This window comes from Glarea lozoyensis (assembly GCF_000409485.1).
Source record: "Glarea lozoyensis ATCC 20868 chromosome Unknown GLAREA7, whole genome shotgun sequence".
In the NCBI taxonomy this organism is placed as follows: domain Eukaryota; kingdom Fungi; phylum Ascomycota; class Leotiomycetes; order Helotiales; family Helotiaceae; genus Glarea; species Glarea lozoyensis.
Genome location: NW_007361002.1, coordinates 2,673,171 through 2,696,325, shown reverse-complemented (window position 1 = coordinate 2,696,325; position 23,155 = coordinate 2,673,171). Strand labels below are relative to the sequence as shown.

The following is a 23,155-nucleotide window of genomic DNA, read 5'->3' as shown; positions in this document are numbered from 1 at the left end:
TAGATAGTCAAGTCCAAGATTATTACCAAATACATCTTATTGTTGAGATAGCAACTCAACTCGCTTGATCGAGCTTCATGTAATAGCTATCCGTCTGCCAATTTGCCCAGCTCCTTTGCAAAATAACTACAATTTATCCTCATACTTCCTAACCCACCTCGTGGGCCCCACAACAGAGAAAACTCCCAGATTCGCAGAGCGAGACACCCGCCGTCTTCTCGCACAGAATATCCTTTTCTCTTCTTCTTTCTCTGTCCACGTTGCTTAATATGTTACCCACACTATATCATGTAATCCCAATCGGCTCATTCTTCAACTCCTTTTTCTAAAGTGGTGTTCTCCATCGCTTCTCGCGCTGCCAAGTATACTTTTTCTTCGTCATCCGGCTTAGGTCTTAGAGAATGTGGTAGGAGAAGCTCCTCCAATATCTTTTTATTCCTTTTCTCCAGCGTCATCGATTCACGCTGCGGCTTCATGTAATAAACAGACTTTTGAGTACACTGCATTGTTCGCTGACCCCTTCTTCTGTTGTTGCCTTCATCTTCCTCTTCTTCGTCGTCGTCGTCATCTTCGATGTCTGAATGGATGCGCACTGTGAATCTCTTGCTGACGTTGAATTCTCGGAGCCCCTTCAGCACTTCCAGTTTACCCCGTCCCAATGCAAGATCATCCACATAGGGTTCATACACTCACAAGTAAAGACTGAGGCATTCCAAGGACAGCAACTTTGATATGTCCTGGCATGTTGACCTGAACTCCTCAATACTGACTGGCCGTTTTGTTACCCAATCGTCGGACACTTCGATGACCAGATGTTTGATACCCCTAACTATAGCTGGTCGGTCTTGGATGAGCGCTTTGAACTCCTGCAGGTGGCCGTCCATTGCAGAAAGTACTAGTTTTGTCCTTCCCCAATATACTTCTGCTATTTCCTTTCTGAATAAAGAGCTCGCATGTTGAGCCTTTCGAAGCCACTTTAGTAATTCATGACAGCAAGAATCGGGGTCAAGGAATTGTGCTACCGAGTCATACTGTGGGTGGCAACTCAATTCGTACGGGAGATTATGCCCCGGGCGAGGCGAAACAAGAGGGATAGTTTGGAGTTGCCCATTTACTTCACACTTGCTGACGTGAACTACCATGTACTGTTCTCCAGTATCCTCATCATTTAACCAAAGGGGACTAAGCAAAAGCACATATATCCGTCGTCGGATTTCAAGTGGCAGTTTAAAGAACGCAAATGGCGTAGATCTGTCATGAATTAGCTTCGGAGTGACCCACGCTACCAGCTACGAGGGATACCTATTTACTCTTCAAGATCAAGCGACTCATCATTCTTTAGCTTACTGCTATTTTTGACAACCGCTCTGCTTTCACTCAACTTCTCCCAGTCTGCTAAGTCGTGTGGATGCATGCCTAGAGCAAGGTCTCCGTAACCGTTGTAGTAAGCTGCGAGTCTTTGCTGTAGAGCCATGGCTGAGGACGCATCGACCTTTTGAGTGGAGGTGATATCCTCAATGACTACTAATCAATCAGCTTCTAAATCGGAAAAAAAAGTTTATCTGAATAGAAATAAGTATAGCTATGTTTCCTCCATCCAAAGTAACATAGAGAACATATAAAATAAAAATAAAAAGGTGGCTCACTGCCTCCATCGTTAGACTGACAGCGTTGTTTTGGCGACAAATTAGGCGTCTTGGATGTGCTCGAATGAGGATTTGGCGGATTCGAAAGTCCTGTTTCTCAATCAGCTTCAGTCCTAAATTAAGTCTGGTTGAGCGAAATTTTGACATCATCCGAAAAACAACAATGTAGAAAAGATCAAACCATACCATAACTTTTTTCTTTACTGGCCATTTTGATGTTCCGCAGTAATTAGAAAGGAAAGGTTTTATTGCACAGAGTTTGTATTGGTGGATGTTTGTTTATTGGAGAACAATTAACTTCATCAAAGCACGGAATGGCTTAAATAAGAATGTTTATTGCTCTTAGACCTGAACTACACTAACCATCGATTGAGACTTTCGAATTCAGTTTGGTATAACTTAGAACTTGAGAAGCAGCTGAACATCAGGTGAATATCAAGGCGATCACTATAGATCTAATGTCGAAAACATGAAAATTCGGTTTCCTCAGCGAATAATTATGGCTCATGTGTTCACGAAAGTCTAGTGATGGTATACACAGCCACACCTTTACTTGATGATATCAACAATGAATCAGATCTGTTCTTAAGTTTGATCATGAGTTCTGAATAGAAAGCTTCACACTTCAAGTGTGTTATTTTGAGCGAAGTCCAATAAATCATACTTAACCATGCCTAATTCGCTCTGATTATATGTCTCTATAGGTTAATATTTCTGGAAGAGCAATTAACCTAATTAAAATCTGGGTAATGTAAAGAATAGTGCTCGCAGATAGAACTCCTCTTTTTTCATCTTTAGTATTACCAATTCTACTAGAAGCATCATTAGTATCATCAATTATTAGTTTGTCATTGCATGGTGTTACAATTGAAATTCTAAAAGTGATATGCAGATGCATATTTACTTAGCGAATCCAGTTGTTCCTTTTCATCTAAATAATTGGTCTCACTCGTGAACATGTCAGACAAATGAGGTGGATTTTTGTAAACAGTGGTGGCAGTTGTTCATGTCTTCTGGAAAAGGGACATTCTGGGTGGGGAACTATTTATTTGTTATCCTTTTCGAAGTGTGAAGTTTCTCAAGCAAATTATACCTCAAAGGCAGAGCATTGACTTAAATACTCAAAAAACATCTACATCTTGTCAATCTTAATATAAATCAACTTGCACTCATGACTTCAGGTGTGATAAAGGTATATTGGTGTTCTTTATGCAAATAAAAATGAGAAAACCACTCCGTATACCCTGCTGTGCGTCCTATTATCAAATCCTCTGTCTCGAGTTTGACGTGGAACATGTCTAAGTTTATCTCCAAAACTTCCGAGCTTGTTCCAAGTCGATTTTATTGACACCTTTGTTTCTCCGGGCCTGTGTTCCTGCGTCCAGCGCTCTCGCGTTCAAGTAAATATCTTTATCACAAAGTCTCTTGTTTCGAAGACTATGAGGTAAGAGGAGCTCCCTTAATTTTGGCTCATATATCTTTGCAAGACTTGCATGATATATTTCAACATCTAAGAAGGTGCCTTGTAATTTAGGGTCTCTCCATTTCCGTCTCTTTAGATGAATCCAAAGCGTAACAATAAATGTTTGGTTGGTGTGGAACTCTTGGAAGCCTTTCAGAGCTTCAAATCTTCCGGCAGCCTGCGAAAGACTCCCTAGGTCTTCTTCGTCAACATGAATGTGAATATGAAGTGTCTCTAAAGACAACAGTGACGAGATAGCTTTACACTCAGACCCCAATGTTCTTCTGTCCAACCGAACACCTTCGGGGATCCCAAGCCCAAACGATGCCCCTATGGTTAGGCGCAGGTATTTGATACCGGCAGAAATGGCTGGCCTATCCTGAATGAATCCCCGTAGAATACTCAGATCGTTGACGGTCCTATAGAATGCCAACCGGGTTCTACACCAGAACACTTCCGCAAACTCTTGCCTGAAAACACAACTCAGGTTCGAGACCTGACGAAGCCATTCTAGATAACCACGATCCCGTGCTTCAGCCTCGGAAGGATAATCATTATCATCACCAGTCTGCGGATAGCATCTCATATCGTAGAGAGAGCTCCGAGCTGGGGGTGCAAGCAGGTGAGTTGCTGAGTCTGCTAAGATAGGTTCTTCTTGCTCGTAAAGCAATATCGGAATGTACGGTTTGCCTTTCTCTCTATAATCTTCATGCCAAAGAGGGCCAAGCAACAACCGATAAATGCGGTGACGAATCTCGAGTGGTAGTTTGGAAAAATTTAAAGTGGCCGGATCTAAACAAGGTTAGCAGCGAAAGAACGATTTGCGGTTGACAGGCAGGGTCCTTAACATTTCCTTATTGCAGCCCCGAAAGGGTTCGACGACAGGAAGTCCACTTGGGAATTCCATAGTCACACGCCCCCACATCATTGTCCATTCTGACATCGCCTCCTCCGGGACTCTATTTATAGCAAAATCGCCATAATCATTTCTGTAGACTGCAGGTCTGTCGTAAGGGGCCAGTGGCAGAGGAGTCGCTTGGCTACCCCCCAAATCCTGGTGCTCAGAAACTACTTATCATCAGTATGATTATCCAAACTGGAACAGAGTTGAGTATTGCCATAACACTCATACATAATACGTTGACACAAGAGGATCTCTGCTGAGAAAATAATTCCCCAAGAGAAGTGGAGAACTTACCGACTTCGTTAACACATATGACTTTATTCCCTTGAGTTTCGGCCATTCTCGGTGGTTCTGCGTCGAAAACGACAAGAATCTACTTGATAATTTAGCTTTGTCTCTTTGCACGCTCCCAATCTAAACAGATTCAAGAATCGACGAGATTCATTTCCTGGCAGTCCGACTCGAGTAGGGCAGTTTGGGGAATGGGGAATGTTGAAAAAGGTTACACCAATGGAACCCCAAAAACTCTTAAATAGATGTTCAGGACGGTAAAGGATGAGTTTACTACTCGCGTGCTGAAATTCCCATTCCAATGAGTGAAATCATAAACGTCATCTTGTCTTTTAACAATGAACTTCGCTAGTAAAATATAGACCATTCGAAACCTCATAGTGAATGAATGTGTATTCCAGATTGCCCGTGAACTTACTTGAGTAGGGTCTTTATTCGAAATAAAATATCACCCCTTATTTACAGTAATACGTGAAGTTATATACTATGTGATTACAATTTTGAATCATGTAACTTCACCCATTGTCCCACGAGCTACGTATTTTTAATTTGTGGAGACAGATTTCTCCTCCAACAAACACTATTTCTGACCTCCCACACAAATGTACACACTAAAGACCGAGTTTACACAAGCTTCAGATGAGCGGGATGAATTAGGATATGCTATTTCAAATCTTTCTGAGCCTGTTCAACCTTCAGAGTGGACCTGGCGCACTTAGCTATGGGAGGGCACAGAACCGAGAATGTTGGTATAATATCCCTTCTGATGAGTTTTAGAAATCACTAATCAAGGCCGTTGGGGTATAATATTCCAAATATTTGATCTAGTGTACATAAACTTACAATTCCTTAGGTTCTGGAATTTGAGTAGCAAGCCATCTATACACGTCGGTTCAGCTGACAGGTAAGCAGCCAAAGAAACTATAGTATCGTATTTGTCCATCGTATGGGTTTCCAAACAAGCAGCTCTCAGTATAATACGCTGTCTACCATTGCTACCATGTTACTCCATATTTCTCGCTCAATCATGGAAATTTAAGCCTTTTGGTTATGGATGATTGTGAGCTTTCCAAATTCTCGATTTGCCAAATGACAGTAGAAATATCAAATTTTGGATAAGACATAGCATCAGGTGACGGAGAAGTTGTTTCGAGCGCCGATTGGAAATTAAAATACATTTGGCCGAGAGCTTGGTCCGACTCGCAGTGGACATAATAAGGATAATAATTCGCAGTGGCCGCACCTTGTTTTCTAAATATAATCTTTTTAACGCTATTTGAGATAAATTTCAATTTATAGTACGAATCTATCGAGGGTTAGGGCACTCCAATGAAAAAGCTATTCGTGCGAGCATTCTTTATTGTCTGAGCGATTTCTATGTACATTGGGCAACTCCCGTACACGGACTGTGTTATAACGATTCCATTTCCCAAACTCCAGATTTAGATTCCTGTTTTCACCGCTCTCCATGAAGGCGTAACTTTGCTTGGTAAAACTAAGGTTACAGACATCTTTGATATACCTTGACTCTCCTTGCCAATTTCAGTTTGAGCTTGAATTATCATTGTCCTGTCGTCAAGAGTTTTGCACCAAGCAACATCTTGGACACATTCCATTCCGACAAGATGTCGTTTAGAACCCTTTTGCTCGTTCTTTCAAGTACTTTTCTTCTTCAGAGAGTTCAGCAGGGTGAAGGCTGACAGGCGAGAATCTGTTCTCCAAAATCCGTTCATACTTAATGGTAAGGGGACTGAGATAATTATCCGAGTCCCTAAATTCTTTTTCAGATTTAGTCATGCTGTCGCTTATGGTTGGGTCAATGTAAAGCCAGATGGTGAACTCCTTGCTGACGTTAAACTCTCGGATCCCGTTCAAAACTTTGTATTTACCCTCTCCTAAGGCAAGCTCGTCGAGGGCGGATTCAGGTGCTCCAAGTACGATCATCAGTTTCTCCAAAGATAGAAACAAAGATAACCTCCTCAACTGTTGTATGAACCCATCTGTGTCCACTTTTCCTTCGATATCTTCAAGCATGTATTCCATCGCAATATATAAATACTTGATACCCCTTGATATTGATGGCCTATCTCTGAGAACGTTCTCTAGATGCAAAAAGTTGTGTCCATAAGATTCTAGCGTCAACGAGGTTCTACACCAGAAAACCTCCGCAAATTCTTGACGAAACGAACAACTCGTATGCGAAATGCGTCGGAGCCAGTTGAAGTAGGCTTCACCAGGGGGTGTGTCGCTAGTTTTGAATGGGTCAATCCATGTATCCGAGGTGATGCAGTCCCAACAGTAAGAAGTATTAAATTCTGGATGAGGAGAAAATGGGAATCGGTTTTCAGCAGATCCTTGCTTGCGAATAACATTCAGGGGAATTCGCCATTTATCTTGGCTGTCGTTCCGCACCCACAGTGGACCAAGAAGCATTTCATAGATCCGTTTGCGAATTTCGAGTGGCAATTTGAAGAACTCGAATGCATCTGTCCTGTAACAAAATTATTAGCTTTCATAGCATAGCATCAGTGTCTTATGAAACCGTTCCCTTACCTTTTAGTATTGAGGCTTTTAACATTGTCCAGAGATGGGACTACTTTATTCCCTAGTTCTTTTGAATGCCTTATGGGTAAGACTTGCGCTTGTGTTTGGCTTCTTCTCATTCTCGTGTTAAAAATGAAGTCGCCGTAACCATTGTTGTAAACTGCAGGTCTCTGCACCACGGCTGGCAAACTACCCATGTTCTGAGGTGGGTTTAAAAATTTCGTAACTATTAGTAAGTCAGCTTTGTGATGCAAACGGGAGCTTGGGACAACTCGCCTTCTGTGATCGAAGATCGATCCTCAAGTGAAGTTGTATCTCCCATCGTTGATCTCTTGGATTCGATGTTGAGAAAAGACTGTCGAGGAAGTCTTTTGGTTGTTTCAGAAGGGGGTGAAGAAGCTGTTCTAAACCTGGTCTCCGCAGAAACTCAGATCTAGAAAGAATAATTACGTAACGTAGCACCTAAGATCCCCAGACTACTTGTGCTGAACAAAATGGGATGATTTGATACGTTGAATCAATTGAGATGCTGAAGGTTGATTATTGAATGATGTTGTTGAGAAATAAGAGGAAATCAAAGATGATCGTGTGGGTCTTTTAGCAAAGAGCTTCTCTACTGGCTCCGTGTGCTTTGCTTGAGTTCACCTTCACTTTAGCAGTGTTGCAAGTCTAACTGGAAGCCTCCTTACGGTAGGCGAACGTTGTTCTACCCAAAAAACTATATCTGCTAAAACCATATGAGTAAATGTACAAGAATGCCTCTATTGTGAAGGGTAAATATACCTCAATAAATAAAGCATGCTAGAAAGTCGTTTCCTGGCATTAATGTACTGGTACTTAACATAGTGAATAAAGAGATCGAACGATTTTCAGTAAACGCCCCCAAAAGTTTTATTGGGACTTTGCATTCAACTGGCAAGACGTACTTCATTTCGTGCTATCTCTTTTTTTCTTTAATGCCCCTCTGTAAAAGTCTAGTTACAATAATTCCCCTCCTTGAGGCCCACATTTAATTGCTGGTTTCGTATTTTTGCCTTTAATCTTCATCAACTATAAATATGCTCGAAAAATATTAGAAGTGTTCCCAGTCAGAACCTGACTTCTTTTCATATCCATTTTGGAGCTGCATATTATTCGTCTTGCCATCGAGAATGCTCTATAGCGTCGACATCTTCCATTTCCATAACACCTTGGCTATTGCTCTTTCGCTCGTGCCTTCAAATACTTTTGTTCTTCGGTGAGTGGGGTAACCCGCAGAGAATTAGGCAAGATCCTCTTTCGCAATATTGGCTGGTATGCATTTTCAAGCTCTCGGCGGCGTGATTCTCGGTTATTGTATCCCCAATAACCATCAGGACGGACTGCGTCGAATATTGCTTGGATGCGCATTGTTAAACGAAAGTGATTGCTGACTTTCAGGTCTCGGATCACTCGCAGATTTTTGTACTTCCCTTCTACTGTGCAAAGCGCTTTTACCCTAATCTCGTGTATACTTATGGAAAGATCCAAATCTTCCAAATGCACAAGCGAGCTTAAACTCCCAAACTGATGGGAAAATTTATCTAAATCTATTGCTTTGCCCGGCATTTCACTCTCCTCGTTGTCGGACAAGTGCAATATCAGCTTCTTGATACCTGAGCATATAGCAGGCCTCTCAAGAAGGAGCTTCTCCATATAAAAGAAGATGCGACGCGTACTTCGAAAATCCAACAAACGAATTGACGTCCTACCCCAGAAAACTTGTGCTAGTTCTTTTCTGAATAAGCAGTTTACGTTGGACATTTGTCGAAGCCAGTATAAGTAAACCTCATGGCAGGAAGAAGTATTTGATTCGTCAGAAGGCTTTCTGCTAGCAGTAAACATATTCTCATCTCCACCAGCGTAGCACGCACCGGTGTCGCACTTCAAATTGTATGGGAAGCTACGATTTGGGGGAGGAGGACAAAGTGGTGGATGGTTGCCGTTTTCCCAATCTTGTTTATAGTTTCCCGGGCGTCCTGGACAATATTCGATTCTGATATTCCATTTGTCATTGTCGACATTGTATGACCAAAGAGGGCCGAGAAGGAGGGTATAAATTCGTCTACGAATCTCTAGCGGGAGTTTGAAGAATCCAAATGCGCCAGTCCTAAAGCAAACTACTATTAGCTTTCCAAGTATAACACTGGCTTCAACAGCAAAATCATCCTACCTTTCCAAAACAGAAGTCTGGAAGACTGGGATCACCATGTGATTGTTTACGCTTAATTTCTTCGTCTGGAAATGAAACATTCTCAATAATTGTTTTTCTTCTCTGCCGAATATAAAATCGCCGAAACCATTGGTGTATGTCGCTGGCCTCAGGGGAGATACTGCGACGAGAGAGCCGTCCATGTTCAGTGCTAGGCTTGCAAGTTTTGTAACTATCAAACAGTTAATTCCTGTGTGAACGAGGGCTGAGGTGACTCACTATCTGATACAACAGAATGTTCTTTATGGGGGTTCGAACCGTCCATCTCCGCTATCTTAAACTATAACGTGTCGAAAGAGAATCGACAAAATTTGTGAGCTCTGGTACAGAACCCGAATGGAGCACCACTTCTGTTGTGCCAATACTAAGACGGTCGAACGGACGCGTTCCGATCAGTTTAAATGTTGGACGTAAAAACTTTCAACGGTGAATATAATAGTGCTTGAGAAATAATAAAATTGGGTTCTACATGATCACAGGACGTATTCTTAGGGGCTATGTATTCACTTGCGAAACAACTTCATGGAGAGGTACCCTCGGTCAGAAGACCTAACTTCTGAGACTATGGTTGACCTATGAACAGCTTCTTTAACATGAATCAATAACATGGATCAATATTTCACTAGCTATAATAAATTCAAGGAGATTACCACGACTCCCGAGGAATCGTTTTCTCTTTTCTTCACACACAACATCATCTTACCAAAACTTCCCTTTTCGCTCTTAGTAAACGAACCATAGCATTTTTCTACTGCACTGAGGAAACTTTGTACCATGTCATCATACAAACAAATACGAAAATGCAACTCGCTGTTTTTCGGTTGTTGGCTCTGCTCTAGGTGTTTTCGCAAGCGATACCATTCCCAACAAGGCTATTGCCGCTGGATGCGTAAATAAAGTTCCATCTAACGGAGACCCTGCTAAGGTATGTCTGTCACTATTTTCGGGTTAACTTTCGTCTAAATATACGAAAGAAAGCGTTGACTATTCTCCACTACTATTTCTAACATTGCCTCACATATTACAAATTTTACCGTAAGGATCCGCTTGGCCACGATCTTCACACTTACCAGACCGCTGAAGCTACACTAATCGTTCAAGACCGCGGCCAGTCACAAACTATTGAAGAGATTGCTGCTTAATGGGGGAATTTTGGTCTCCTTGAAGTTCCTGCTGGAGGGAATCCAAAGAATGTAAGTATCTTCTAAACCTCCGTAACACATCTAGCATGTGCAACTGCTTCGATATATATTACCGTAAATGTCGTGATCACCCACTCGGTCATGGCCCTGAAGTTTTGACTGATTCGGCATCCACAGTCGCTGTCTCCAAGTGTATTTGGTTGGTTCGCCTTCACTTACCAGGCATGAATCTATCATTCAGAGAAATTCACTGGAAACTGTACTAGAGGGTCCGAGAAATTAATAGACATATGCTACTACAAATGAACCATATTTTGTATGTTGCTGACGATTGCTTCTGAGTGATGTAATGCGGGCAGCGACCAGACACATTAGGTAGTACACGTGCCATACTTTCTCTTGACACAGTTCACTCCTCGTCAAACAAAACAAATTCCTGGATGCAACGGGTCACAGTAATGAGTCACCGAAGACTCTCTAAGAATAGTCTAGCGTTGTTTTGAAAGACGTAATTTCTAACGAAGTCAATTATCAGTGAGCACCCGACCCCTGCCATCTTCAATTTTCCAAATCATGTCCAATCAACATTTGCATCAACCTCTAACAAGCTCGACAATTTGTCCAAACAAACAGCAGACATTTTTCACGTCAACTCACACATTTTCGGCGGATTATTTCAGCTCTGGGAAATTTGACACTTTTTTGCACTCCGACCTTTGCAACTGTGATTCACAGTCACGACATTTGCAAGTGCCGTAGTCAAGAAAATTGGGTGACATTTTGTGCACAAGGTTGCTATCTGCAATTAATGTGAGTCAGTTGGCATGGTTGCAAACGTAATCCTCATTCCACCTACGTGCATAACTAATACAATCTGTTGAATCAAGTCTAATCACTTCTTCATAGTTTTCGAAACGTCGAAACCACCATCACGCACCTCCAAGCGGAAAGACATGAATTCGTCATCACAAGAAGATCTCGTCTCGACCCAAACCTCATTTTCTCCATCCGCGAACCTTACTACCATCGACGGCAGTCCAGGCCAGAACCACGAATTATCCACGAGCCCTCGTCTCGAAGATGGTATGCTTCCAGAATTAAATGTAAACGAAGACAATGGATTTGGAGACTTTGGATTCAATCGTCAAGTTGAACTAGATTATGGACGAAAGCTTGCAAACTTTTCTGTTAGTCCAAAACTACCTGATGTTGAAGGCACAGAAGATCATCCAAGGTGAGTAAACAGGCCCCAAAAAGACGATAATTGGATTAACCAAAGTCAAAGATCAGGCGTGTTTTGTTTCTTCAATTTGCCCATCGAAGTTCGCAAGATAATCTATTTTTATCTCATTATACACATTTTAGCATACGACAAGTCACAAAAAGCTTGGGAATTCAATATGGTGCTCGACCGACCGCGAAAGAAAATGCATCCAGTGTTACCTTTACCGAAAATTTCATGACAGATGAAGTTGTTCTATGGGAATACCGTGAAAGGTTTTATAATGGTTCCAGTTCAAATGTTTTTTCGAAAGAGGATTTCAAAAACATCGAGAAAAGGCTTGAGCCGGAAGCATACAACAGGATGAAGCTGAACTATGAAACTAGGGCCAAGCGCGAAATGCATGCCTTTATGAAACACCCAAGACGTAGCTCTCTGTACTACAAGGGAATTCCTAAGACTGAGGAGAGTTCCTGCGCGGGGCAGTCTTCTGCTTGTGGTTTTGTATCTACATTCCCACCTATGGACTGGCTTAGACTTCTATCGCACGTCAATAGAGTGTTCAGAGACGAGTTAGCCAAAGTTATGTGGTCTCAAAGCACGATTGAGGCTAATTGGGACATCGGTGGCTTTCCAAAAGCACTTGTAGAGTTCATTCAAGATGCACCTGCAGCTGTCGCTCATGTCCGGAAGATATCTTTCGGATCCATCATACAGTGTGTGCAAGATCCATCAAGCCCTGATAGTCTGGATGATATAGATCGAGGATTCAAATTGATGGCCTCCCGGCTAAATCTGAAGGTATTGGAAATACGTCTATATGCTCATGCGGCAGATATTGAAGATGTTATAACAACAGAAGGCCGACATTCAACCATTATGGCTATCCGAAATCTTGTCGTTACTGAACGAATCAATCTCCACCTTTCCATATTCGCGTCTTGCCGTGCACAGGCTGAAGATATAGAATATCAAAAACTTGAATCAAAGTACCAGCCCATTTTGAGAGATCTCATGATGCCAGATACTTTAAGAAACGCCGAAACGAGAGCGCGGTCTGAACAGCAGAAATACTTGGAGGATCGACTTAAAGCATGAAAGCTTGTTGAGGAGGCATATTATGTGTCGACTGGGACTACCAATGTTATCAAGTTCTTCATACAAAGTTTGGCCTGCACACGACATGGATTCCGACACAACAAGTTGTTGCAGTTGTCAACTAGAGAGTAATGGAGGAATCTACATTTGTTGAAGCAAGCTTCTGTCTTCAGAACCAAATACAGGAAAGAGATAATCGAGAAAGTTATCAAAAAGCAAGTTCATCAGATAAGCCTTAACCTGGAACTCATGATCCAAACTCACGAGTGTCAATACACGAAACAATTCGGTCCCCCTCCCTCATATTCCAGATCTCACTCACCAGCATCCAAAAAAGAAGACAGAAGAAAGGAAAGGAGAGATAACATTCATGGCAAGGACAGCAACCTCCGTCTCACAACACTACTTCCAGATATTTCCAGACAAAAAAATAAAACAGCAAGAATCACACTCACAAGGTGGCGAACCTTTTTTTCATTTGAATCAGCACAAGTTTGTCGATCCACACCAATATCAAAAAGGAGACTTCATTCATCAACTATCAACTGTTTCAAACATGGAAGGACCAATGTATTGGTTGACCATAATAGTAGAATTGAAAACTCACGCACTTGGTAGTAAGACTGCTTTAATTCCACATGTCAACACTTTTGAAAAGGAGCAGCGTTAAATCTTGATTTCAATACAATTTCTCTCAAGAAAAATCAGGGGTGGCCATAAAGATTCAAACAATAAATCACATGATAAATTCACTAAATCTAAACAATCTTGTACAAAGTTAAATAAATGCGAAAGTATAAATCCGCCAGAAAATAATTTAAGAATATCGCATTACAAAACTTCGTTAAACTTTAAAATAAACGCGAAAAACTGTAGAACCCCTATAAAAAAATAGAGTTGGGTTAATCTCCACATGCTTTTTAAGCTTCTGGGCTATTTTAGTGGGATTGAACCCTTCAAGTGACTAGTTGAGCCCCAGAAGTAACTAGGATAGTTTAAGGATTAGCGAAACGGATAGATCCCGTAAGATCCACTTTGATATTCTCCTTCTGATTTTGGTGTTAGTCGGGTTTGGAGAGTTTTCCGGGCTGAGCTGAGAGAGGTGAGGGGTTGGACGTGTAGATATTTGAAGGGCTTTGTATATGTGGTAGAAAAATGATGGTATAACACCAAAGACGTAAAGACTTTTGCATCAGTTGACCCAAGGTGGAGTGTACTTGGTCTATCTACACTTAGAAGGCTCTATACTGCCTTGAGTGCCACAGCACTCCACTACTGTGTTATTTCATGGAATTCCCTTGTAACAGTCAACTTGTATTCTACAAATCGCACCTGCGACCCGAGCACAAGGCACGACTTGCATATTCATTCCACCACGGATTCCCCAAGAGTCTGGACTGCAGTATAGGAGGAGGGGTAAGGTCCCGAGGAACTAAACTACGCTGTTTTACGATATGCGAGAGTGGAGAAAGAAAGGGTTGTGTATGTGTACTTCAGGGGTACGAATGAGCTAAGGATGACAGCAACAACTTTGACAAGTGAGTTAAATTGTGATAGCCACGGAGAGTTTATTAAGGTGAAAGTCAGCTTTAGACTAGGGTAGAGAATGAGCTAGAAGAGATGACAGGCGGGTATGGAGACTGGTTTGGGTAGCGTGATTTGAGCGGTTGTCGGTTGAGGTACCGAGGTGAATGGAGTATTGATTTTGGTGGGGTTGTAGTATTGTTAAAGGGATATCTCATATATCTCTTTGTAGAGGAAGTAGATATACGTTTCAGAATTTCATGAATTCCATACTTGGTAAGAAAGTCGCGAGTCACTGTTCAACTAAAAATTTCAATTTTCAATTCTAAGAAATTGAGCAACCGACTTTACAAACTCAAAGTGCAAACGGCTTCCGCTTCAGACCGTCTCTCGGCCAATTACCCCGCATCACGTTAAGAGCGGGTCATGATGATTCTGGGCAGATGCGGAGCGGCACATTCTCGGTCCTTTCCCCCAGATATCAAGCTTAAAAGCGCCCGCAACGGCAGGACAAGCCTTTCAAGCCACCAGAAGAGCACTCGGCGTTTCTCATGACAGTTTTGTAATATCTGATAGAGGGATTTCTGGGGCAGATGTGAAAGCCACAGAGGTTGTGGATACCACGTTACTAATGAAAAAAGCCATTCTTTCGAGGTTGTTTGTACGAGAAATGATGGAGAGAAATAATAGGGTTTCGGGGTTAAAAAAGACGCTATGGTAGGGATATTCAGGTACACGACATGGGACATGGCTGGCAGTCTGGCCGATCACTCATTTCTCATCTCCCCGACCCAGACGCTCATCCCGATTCCCAAGTGTCGCGCATCTTGCCTCGCGCCTCAAGGAAAGACGCAGCAGAGAGAAGTCACGGCCCATGGTGCAACGCTCGACTACAAACAACTCTTCCTTCTTGGCCATGGAAATCTGCGTCACCTACGTGTTTGTGCAGAAATCGCATCGTCTGCACACCAGAAGGAGGGGAGAAAAACCTCGGTCGTGGAGCCGAGCAAATGATATCCCTCTGTTCATCCCATGTCCTGCATCTAAACCAGACCTGGGCATGGAAAATGTAGGCATCAACTGACTCCCCTCGATCTTCTCCCCCTTCTCTTCCAGACCTCTTGACCCAAAATCGAATCGCATCTCCTGCTGTGCAATGGGATGGAGTCGTGAGCCTCTCGGTCCGAATGCATCGCAGCTGGTTGGTGAAGAAGGTGCATCTTCTCCCCTGTCTCCCCCTCGCCCTGCGTCCCTTCTCCATCTTCACTTTTACCCCGGACCCTCTCTCCCCCTTCCGCCATTCACGCCCCCCTGACCCCAGACTCAGCCGACTAATCGCCCAATTCACTCCCATCCGACTTAGTCTGGTCTCCTAGTGACATCAGAAGCGCGACGCGACGGGGAAATTGGGGTTGATCTCCCCTGCTTCGCGCTGCTGCATCTGCTCGAGCTTGTCCCGTCCTGGTGCTTCCGAGAGCTTCACCATGCACGTAGCAGGGCGAGCAGAGCTCAGGGTCGCCATTTCCTCGAAATTCGCCATGTTGTGCGAGTCTGCGAAGCTACAGACCGCGGTCGAGCTTCTCCTTCTCCCTACCGTTTGCCTACGGGACGAGGAATCGGACGGTGAATCGGTCCAGCCTCTCTGCCTGGTCCCTCCCCGCGGTCATGCGTACAACTCGACATGTGGTAGCTCGACCCTCATCCCAGCAACCACCTGGGCAGTTCACCAGAAATTGGATCCTGTCTAAAAGGCGGACTATATAGTCCCGGGCCCTGGACGTTTCCTGGCATTCTCTTCCTTTTTTCTTCCCAGTTTCAGTACTCATTCCTTCTTTGTATTCTACTCCCAGGCACTCAATTGAGAGTGCTGTTGTACATTCACAATGTTGTGGTCCTCGTCTCTTGCTTCCATTGTGGTGCTGGCAGCTTCTGCCAGTGCTCAATTGGATGGTGCGCAGTCGCCTCCCAGTTATCCTTCTCCGTGGATGAGAGGGGGGAATGGCTGGCAGGATGCTTATGCAAAGGCTCAGGCGTTTGTGAGCCAGCTGACTTTGCTTGAAAAGGTCAACTTGACTACTGGTGTTGGGTGAGCGATCTCCTCTTTCTAAAACCATTTGTTTGCAGCACAGCAGATGATGTCTTCGGACAACTTCAATTGGACATCCTCGTCCTACAACGTTCTGGGGAAATCAACCACTGATTGCTGACAACTTATTAGATGGGAAGGTGAAGCTTGCGTAGGCAACACTGGATCTATCCCTCGCCTGGGCTTCCGAGGTTTCTGTTTACAAGATAGTCCTCTTGGTATCAGATTCGGTAAGTCTCCTAAATCACAACCAGAAGCCTTCACTAACAGACCGCAGCTGATCAAGCATCCGCATTCCCATCCGGAATGAATGTCGCCGCAACATGGACTACCAGACTGTTCAAGAGCCGTGGAAGAGCAATGGGTGATGAACATCGAGGAAAGGGTATTGATGTACAACTTGGTCCTGTTGCTGGCCCTCTTGGTCGTGTCCCTGCCGGTGGACGAAACTGGGAAGGTGAGAAATTATCCCACTGGTATCGAAACAATGCTCACAATTCATTTAGGCTTCAGTCCTGACCCAGTCTTGACTGGAGTAGCAATTGGAGAGACTATTAAGGGTATCCAAGACGGTGGTGTCATTGCCAATGCAAAGCACTACATTATGAACGAGCAAGAACATAATCGAGAGCCAAGTGGATCATTCGCCGCTTACTCTGCGAATGTGGATGACAAGACAATGCACGAGACTTATTTATGGTACATACTAACCGGTCTTCAACTGAAATATATGCTGATATACGACTAGGCCCTTCGCAGATGCAGTTCACGCCGGTGTTGCGTCTATCATGTGCTCTTACAACCAAATCAACAACTCCTATGGTTCCCAGAACAGTTACACGCTCAACTACTTGTTGAAGAATGAGTTGGACTTCCAAGGATTTGGTAAGACAAGCCTCACGATTTAAACGAACCCAGCTAATGTTGCATAGTTGTCAGCGATTGGTGGGCTCAACATACCGGAGTCGCATCTGCATTGGCAGGTCTTGACATGACAATGGCTGGAGATCAGGGCCTCGCATCCGGAAACACATACTGGGGTGGAAACTTGACAGCTGCTGCTATCAATGGCACACTTCCACAATGGAGACTTGACGATATGGTTACTCGTATTATGGCTGTAAGTGCGCTCAAGCGAGCCCCTGGCTTGGCAATGCCATTTTATAGGCAGCTATTTGAATCTGACTGACACAAACCACAGGCATACTACAAAGTCGGCCGAGACACCGCACGAGTAGATGTCAACTTCAATTCCTGGAGTTCCGAGACATACGGATACATTCATCCACAAGCAAACGAAGGTTACCAACAAATCAACTACCACGTCAATGTTCAAAGCGACCATGCTAAGCTCATTCGCGAGATCGGTGGCGCGTCAACTGTCATGCTCAAGAACGTTAACAATGCTCTTCCTCTCAAGAAGCCAAAGAGTGTGGCTGTCATTGGTGAGGACGCCCATGACAACCCAGGAGGACCAAACGCATGCGGAGATAGAGGTTGTAACACTGGTACCCTCGCAATGGGTTGGGGTTCCGGAACTGCAAACTTCCCATACCTCATTGCACCTGTAACCGCTCTTCGCGCTCAAGCTGCAAAGGACCGAACCTTGTTCGCCAACGTCAGCAACAACTATGATTTGGATGCCGCTGCTAAGGCTGCCTCCAACGCCTCTGTCGCTATTGTATTTGCCAATGCCGATTCAGGAGAAGCATACATCACCGTCGACGGAAACTCAGGAGACCGGAACAACCTTACTCTGTGGGGTAACGGAGATGCTCTCATCAAGAAGGTCGCATCTGTCAACCCAAACACAATCGTCGTTCTGCACACAGTTGGTGCTGTCATCGTTGAAGATCTCAAGAACAACCCAAATGTTACAGCAATTCTTTGGGCCGGTCTGCCAGGTCAAGAGTCTGGAAATGCCATCACCGATATCATCTACGGTTACCGCAACCCATCTGCTAAATCCGTCTTCACATGGGGCAAGAAGCGTGAAGACTGGGGAGTGGATGTCATCTATACGCCAACCTCCAACCCACCTCAACTCAACTTCAACGAGGGTAACTTTATCGATTACCGCTACTTTGATGCCAACAACATTGAGCCATCTTACGAGTTTGGTTTCGGACTCTCCTACACCAACTACTCATACTCCAACCTCCAGATCTCCAAGAATGACCCAGGACCATACCAACCAACTGTTGGCATGACCAAGGCTGCTCCAACTCTCGGTACGATCGATAAAGACCCTGCCCATGCTGAGTTCCCAACTGGATTCCGTGCTGTCTTTAAATACATCTACCCATATCTTACCGGCCCAGTGTTGACAAATCAACCAGAGAGCTGGCCTGCTAAGTCTCAGGATGGAAGTCCGCAACCACGAGTCGGTGCTGGAGGAAGTGCTGGTGGAAACAGACAACTCTGGGATGTTATGTACACAGTCTCATGCACTGTCACCAACACCGGCGGTGTCAAGGGTACCGAGATCCCACAATTGGTATGTTCTAATCCCATTTTAAAGAATTCCCAAACTAACTTCATACAGTACCTCTCTCTCGGTGCTCCAACCGACCCTAAGATCGTCCTCCGTGGTTTCGACGATTTGATCCTCGATCCAGGAGAGAGCAACACCTTCACCTACAAGTTGACGAGAAGAGATATCTCCAATTGGGATCCTGTTACCCAGAACTGGGTCATCAGTCCTTATCCTAAGACGGTGTATGTTGGCGCTAGTTCGAGGGATTTGAAGCTGAAGGGTGTTTTGCCTTGATTTTTGGGCGGGAGATAGAAACGCGAAAGCGAAATAAAGGATTATTTGCAAGGTGTAAAAATATGAAATTAACATGGTCAATGTGACATGAATTATGAGATTTTTTGAACAATGATTGGGTGAGAAGGTTTGTGGTGGTCTTCGTATTGGAGGGGGTCTGTCGTAACGGGATGATGTTCGAGACCAAAATTTGCCACAAGAGGTTGGATTAGACCGTAAATCTAGAAGTAAACACTCACATTTACCCGACTTACCCACTCCGAATTCCTAGTACCGTTTAGTAACCAGATGGTAACAGATGAAATTCAATGTAACCGATACAAGCATTCAGTGCAAATTATAGATCTATAGAGCAACTTCACTGATCATCCCCTACTGACCCTTCATCTAATCAACCAGGTATCTCGCGGAGGACAAAAATAAGTAGCAGTCGAACCAGAACAGTTTTCTCGGCCAAGATAACGAAATATCGTAATTTAGCGGATTAAATTAGGATATTATGACCCTTTCGTCCACTGTTTTAAGTGAATTGAGACTTTGTAGGCTCTTTTCGAAGTAGACTTTTTAGGCTCTATTGGAAGGAGACGTGTTATTTAGTTTGAGATTTACGGACTTATTTTGTCCGCCGCGAGGTATGGATATTTTTTTTTGCTTTAATGTTTTGCGGGAAATGTAAAGGACGCGTCTATCTGATCGTGATGGGGCATCTGGGTAGGGATAAGTAGGGGTGGAGAGGAGGGATGAGTGGGATCCTAGAACCGTGGAATTTACCTTGTGGTCTTAATGGCGGTAGATAAGTGGTGGATTGTGTTTTGTGTGTTGAAGGGGGGTGTTGAGGGTGTAGTTGTATCTCTTGAATGGTGTCTTTACTGGGATGACCGGCTGAAGTGGGGAGATGAAGGAGGTTCATGTATCTTCCATCCTCGGTCTTTCGACAGATCCATCTACCGTTATATTGTAATTACACGCACTTCCTCGCCAACTCCATCACTTCAGTATTAAAGGGTTGTCGAGCTTTGGAGGTGTTGAACAGTTTGGGGTGGTTATAATGGTAGGTAGCTTATGATTCCGTTTCCTGGGATTTTGATTTTCTTTGACACAGAGCTGGAAATTCTCTATTTCTGTGAAAAATATAAGGTCATAAGGTCAGGAGATGCTGAAAGGTATGCAGGAGAGAGCGGAGAAGAAGTTGGCAGGAAGAGAGATGGTCAGTGGTCAAAGGGACGACAGGCCTTCTATGAGGAAGTGGTGTTTGAGTACTCTTTTGTTTTTCCTGAATTCTAGAGAAACAGATTGAAAAGGCGGAGGAAAACTCAAAGAATTCCAGAATGGCCAAAAAATCAATGCAGTTTGGAAATCCCCTTTTTCAAAAAGGGGGCAATCTCGAAATTGATTGGTGTTTAGTGACGTGTAGTTTGTAGGTTGGGAATAGGTAGGACTAGTGTTTTGAAGGTTCAGTGGCGAGCTAGAGGTTTTGTGATAGTTTGAATTCTGGAAGGTAAAACGAATATTGAGAATCTGAGAGGTGTTCAATGGTCATGGAGGTGAGAAACGATTTGCTGTGTGAATACTAAGCTCGAGTCTAGCAATCTTCTGTCGATATGAAAGTCGAGGGGACGAAAGATTTCGGAAGCCGCAGGAAAATTATCATCTTACAATTAACGAAACACGAGATTCAAGACGCATTAATACAAGCACATCCGAACAACGGAGACGGATTAGAAGCGGATGGTCACTTGGATTCTTTCGCTAATTGAAAATCCCCACTTTTAATATAAGAGTCGAAAGGAGAAGGACAACTTAGCCTAAGGATCAGGGTTAGGACAATCGTGATAATAACATGGTGTTTAACTCCTCGAAAGATGGAGAAGAGTCGAAATGATAAAGTACGAATACATGATTGAATGCTTAAAGAGAGATAGAGAGAGGTTTACAAACAAGTGATACAAAGATGGTTATATCAAGGAAACAATCTGGCAGAGCAAATACACAAGAAAACGATTAGAGTTCACGGGTGGCTGTAGAACGGCTACTATACCGTCAGTCAACAGCTAATGCGCTAGGATATAACCTACTACATGCTCAACGTATGTCTTCGGCTTTATCACGAGTGGAATCTGGTCTCGTACCTATATTGTACTAAAGTACGCAAAAAAGGACAATGAGATAGCTTTTTCGCGTCTCAATCTCAATGCTCAAGAGTTACTCGAACGGCAGCGTAGGGTAAAGCCAACCTAGGGATCGATCTCCAGACGACGAAGATACTATCTTCGAAAGTATACCCTGGAAGCTCCAGAAACGAAGAACGAATTAAGGTACCTACTTACTGCGAGAATACATTAAATCACCTTCCCCGGCGCCTAAAGCTAAACAACGTTAAACTTAACAATAATTATCAATCCCGAGGTCTACAAGACAATTGAAGGTTTATTCCTTCTTTGTAGGAGGATAGATGAGATCGTTACTGTTATGTAAATTAATATAGTATAGATAAGTATGAAGTCGAGTTTTTTAAGTAGAGAGTGTACTAAGGCGAAGTAAAACGAAGGTTAATACGTCCGCGTACAGCTGCTGTATCTGATTTTGTTAGCCTATCGACAACAACATCTTGACAGACGACGACATACCAAATTGGCGAAAGGTGTCCTGCAAGACGGGCGAAGTCAGAATCACCCTCGCGTCCATTCCTTATAGTTCGACGGATCTAGCTAACCTTACTCAAACTAGGCGAACGATGCTGCTGTGGTTTGTCGCTCTCCATGGAGATGACTTGGAGCTGGCGGACAGTGGGACTTGTGTTAAACTATGCAAAGCTCATCGAGATCAGCTGCCTGGAAAAGCAATCGCATGTGAGGTGGTTTGGGAGGAATCACCCTTACAAATTTCCAGCCTTGGGGCGCTCTCAGATGCCGCATCGGAGATGCGCTGATCGCTCAGCGACGATTCGACTCCGCTGCAGTCATTACGGAAAGAGACATTTTGCTGGGAGCAGATGGAAAAGCCGTCGATGGATTCATTGAAGAGTGGCGCTTGCGGCGCGACAAAGAGTGTTTTGCTGCCCTCGAAAGGCAGGAGAAGGCTGTAAGTGGAAAGCGTTCTTACTATTATACTCACGAATGATGCCTTCGGCATAGAACTCCTGTGTCTATCCTGAACGACGACCGTAGAAATGGACAGACCGATTTGAGGGAGGGCTTATTACCGGGGGATGTGTTGTTTGGGGAGGAGCCACTTGGGAGTAATAGATAATTTCTTCTAGTTAGTAAATGATGTTTGGGCTGGATGATATCTTAGGACTTGGTATAATATTTAAGATATTTTCCCTCTTATCAGCGACGACAAGTCAAACAGTAAAGTATTAAAAAACTCAAGAATATAAGACAAAGCAAGATTCAAGAACTGAAAACACAGGTTGACGTAGAAATCAGGTCAGACACGACCACGGGAGGCTGGAGAGGTGGCTGTTTATATGAGATTTAGAGGAATGAATCTTTAACATAATATATCAAGAAGAAGAAAACCAAGTGAGAGAGAGTATATATGTGATAACTTCAAGTATATTTCATCTCCTGACAGCCGTTCAAAAACGTGAAGGGTTAATGATACCTCATCATTATTCTAAGAATAGTGCAGGTATCTTCGGTTTCATTGACCACAGAAGATGACGAGGGTGTAATATACTCGGACGAATATCAGAGTAAACATCTAATATAAGTACCGCATATGAAGCCAATCTTCCAACAGTCAATCCTTTGGAAAAAGTAGATCGAAGACCACCAAATCAATAAACCGTAATGACAATAAGCAACATAAGTTTCATCCATGCAATGTCATTATAACTAAGCACTATATTATCTGACCTCCACATTCCGTCGTACCTAATTCTGCCTCGTGGCTTCAAAGTCTTCAGTCTCCCCAAATCAATGCATAAAGCAAAACTATGCTGAGTAAAAGACGGCGCACGCGGTCTAAAGCAATGATGGATGCTTCTAGTACAAAAAGAAATGGCCCCCACAATCATGCTCTCCTGATTTCTCTGCTCTGTGGTTTCCACCCCACCAGTTGTCGAGTCTCCAGGCAGGGACGAACGGTTGTCTGAGTCCCAAATGGGAATCTGCCCAGATTGTATCGGCATCACCAAGAACCCATCGTCGGACTGTGCTGTAAGTCGTCTACGAGGACTATGGGTGCTTGGAGTTTGGTAGAGTGGCGGTGGTTCCGCAGTAGAAGCAGGAG

General features: G+C 43.6%; 6 protein-coding genes across 6 annotated transcripts; 2 read left to right on the top strand and 4 right to left on the bottom strand.

Moving 5' to 3' along the window:
• Positions 1-305: 305 nt before the first annotated feature.
• GLAREA_02055 (uncharacterized protein) lies at positions 306-1,857 on the bottom strand (the record flags this gene model as incomplete). Its single annotated transcript, XM_008089271.1, has 5 exons — positions 306-606; positions 694-1,251; positions 1,311-1,521; positions 1,647-1,736; positions 1,833-1,857. 5 exons carry the CDS (start codon positions 1,855-1,857, stop codon positions 306-308), a joined length of 1,185 nt encoding a protein of 394 aa, XP_008087462.1.
• Positions 1,858-2,950: 1,093 nt separating this feature from the next.
• Positions 2,951-4,352, bottom strand: GLAREA_02054 (uncharacterized protein; the record flags this gene model as incomplete). The annotated part of the gene is made up of 3 exons (XM_008089270.1): positions 2,951-3,900; positions 4,024-4,176; positions 4,307-4,352. 3 exons carry the CDS (start codon positions 4,350-4,352, stop codon positions 2,951-2,953), a joined length of 1,149 nt encoding a protein of 382 aa, XP_008087461.1.
• Positions 4,353-5,935: 1,583 nt separating this feature from the next.
• On the bottom strand, positions 5,936-7,044 carry GLAREA_02053 (uncharacterized protein; the record flags this gene model as incomplete). The annotated part of the gene is made up of 2 exons (XM_008089269.1): positions 5,936-6,794; positions 6,857-7,044. The coding sequence occupies 2 exons, from the start codon at positions 7,042-7,044 to the stop codon at positions 5,936-5,938; spliced, it is 1,047 nt and encodes a 348-aa protein (XP_008087460.1).
• Positions 7,045-8,041: 997 nt separating this feature from the next.
• Positions 8,042-9,220, bottom strand: GLAREA_02052 (uncharacterized protein; the record flags this gene model as incomplete). The annotated part of the gene is made up of 2 exons (XM_008089268.1): positions 8,042-8,975; positions 9,039-9,220. The coding sequence occupies 2 exons, from the start codon at positions 9,218-9,220 to the stop codon at positions 8,042-8,044; spliced, it is 1,116 nt and encodes a 371-aa protein (XP_008087459.1).
• A 1,952-nt stretch (positions 9,221-11,172) lies between these two features.
• GLAREA_02051 (uncharacterized protein) lies at positions 11,173-12,539 on the top strand (the record flags this gene model as incomplete). Its single annotated transcript, XM_008089267.1, has 2 exons — positions 11,173-11,453; positions 11,585-12,539. 2 exons carry the CDS (start codon positions 11,173-11,175, stop codon positions 12,537-12,539), a joined length of 1,236 nt encoding a protein of 411 aa, XP_008087458.1.
• Positions 12,540-15,946: 3,407 nt separating this feature from the next.
• Positions 15,947-18,919, top strand: GLAREA_02050 ((Trans)glycosidase; the record flags this gene model as incomplete). Its single annotated transcript, XM_008089266.1, has 8 exons — positions 15,947-16,149; positions 16,282-16,379; positions 16,427-16,606; positions 16,656-16,848; positions 16,898-17,034; positions 17,082-17,269; positions 17,351-18,646; positions 18,695-18,919. The coding sequence occupies 8 exons, from the start codon at positions 15,947-15,949 to the stop codon at positions 18,917-18,919; spliced, it is 2,520 nt and encodes an 839-aa protein (XP_008087457.1).
• Positions 18,920-23,155: the final 4,236 nt, after the last annotated feature.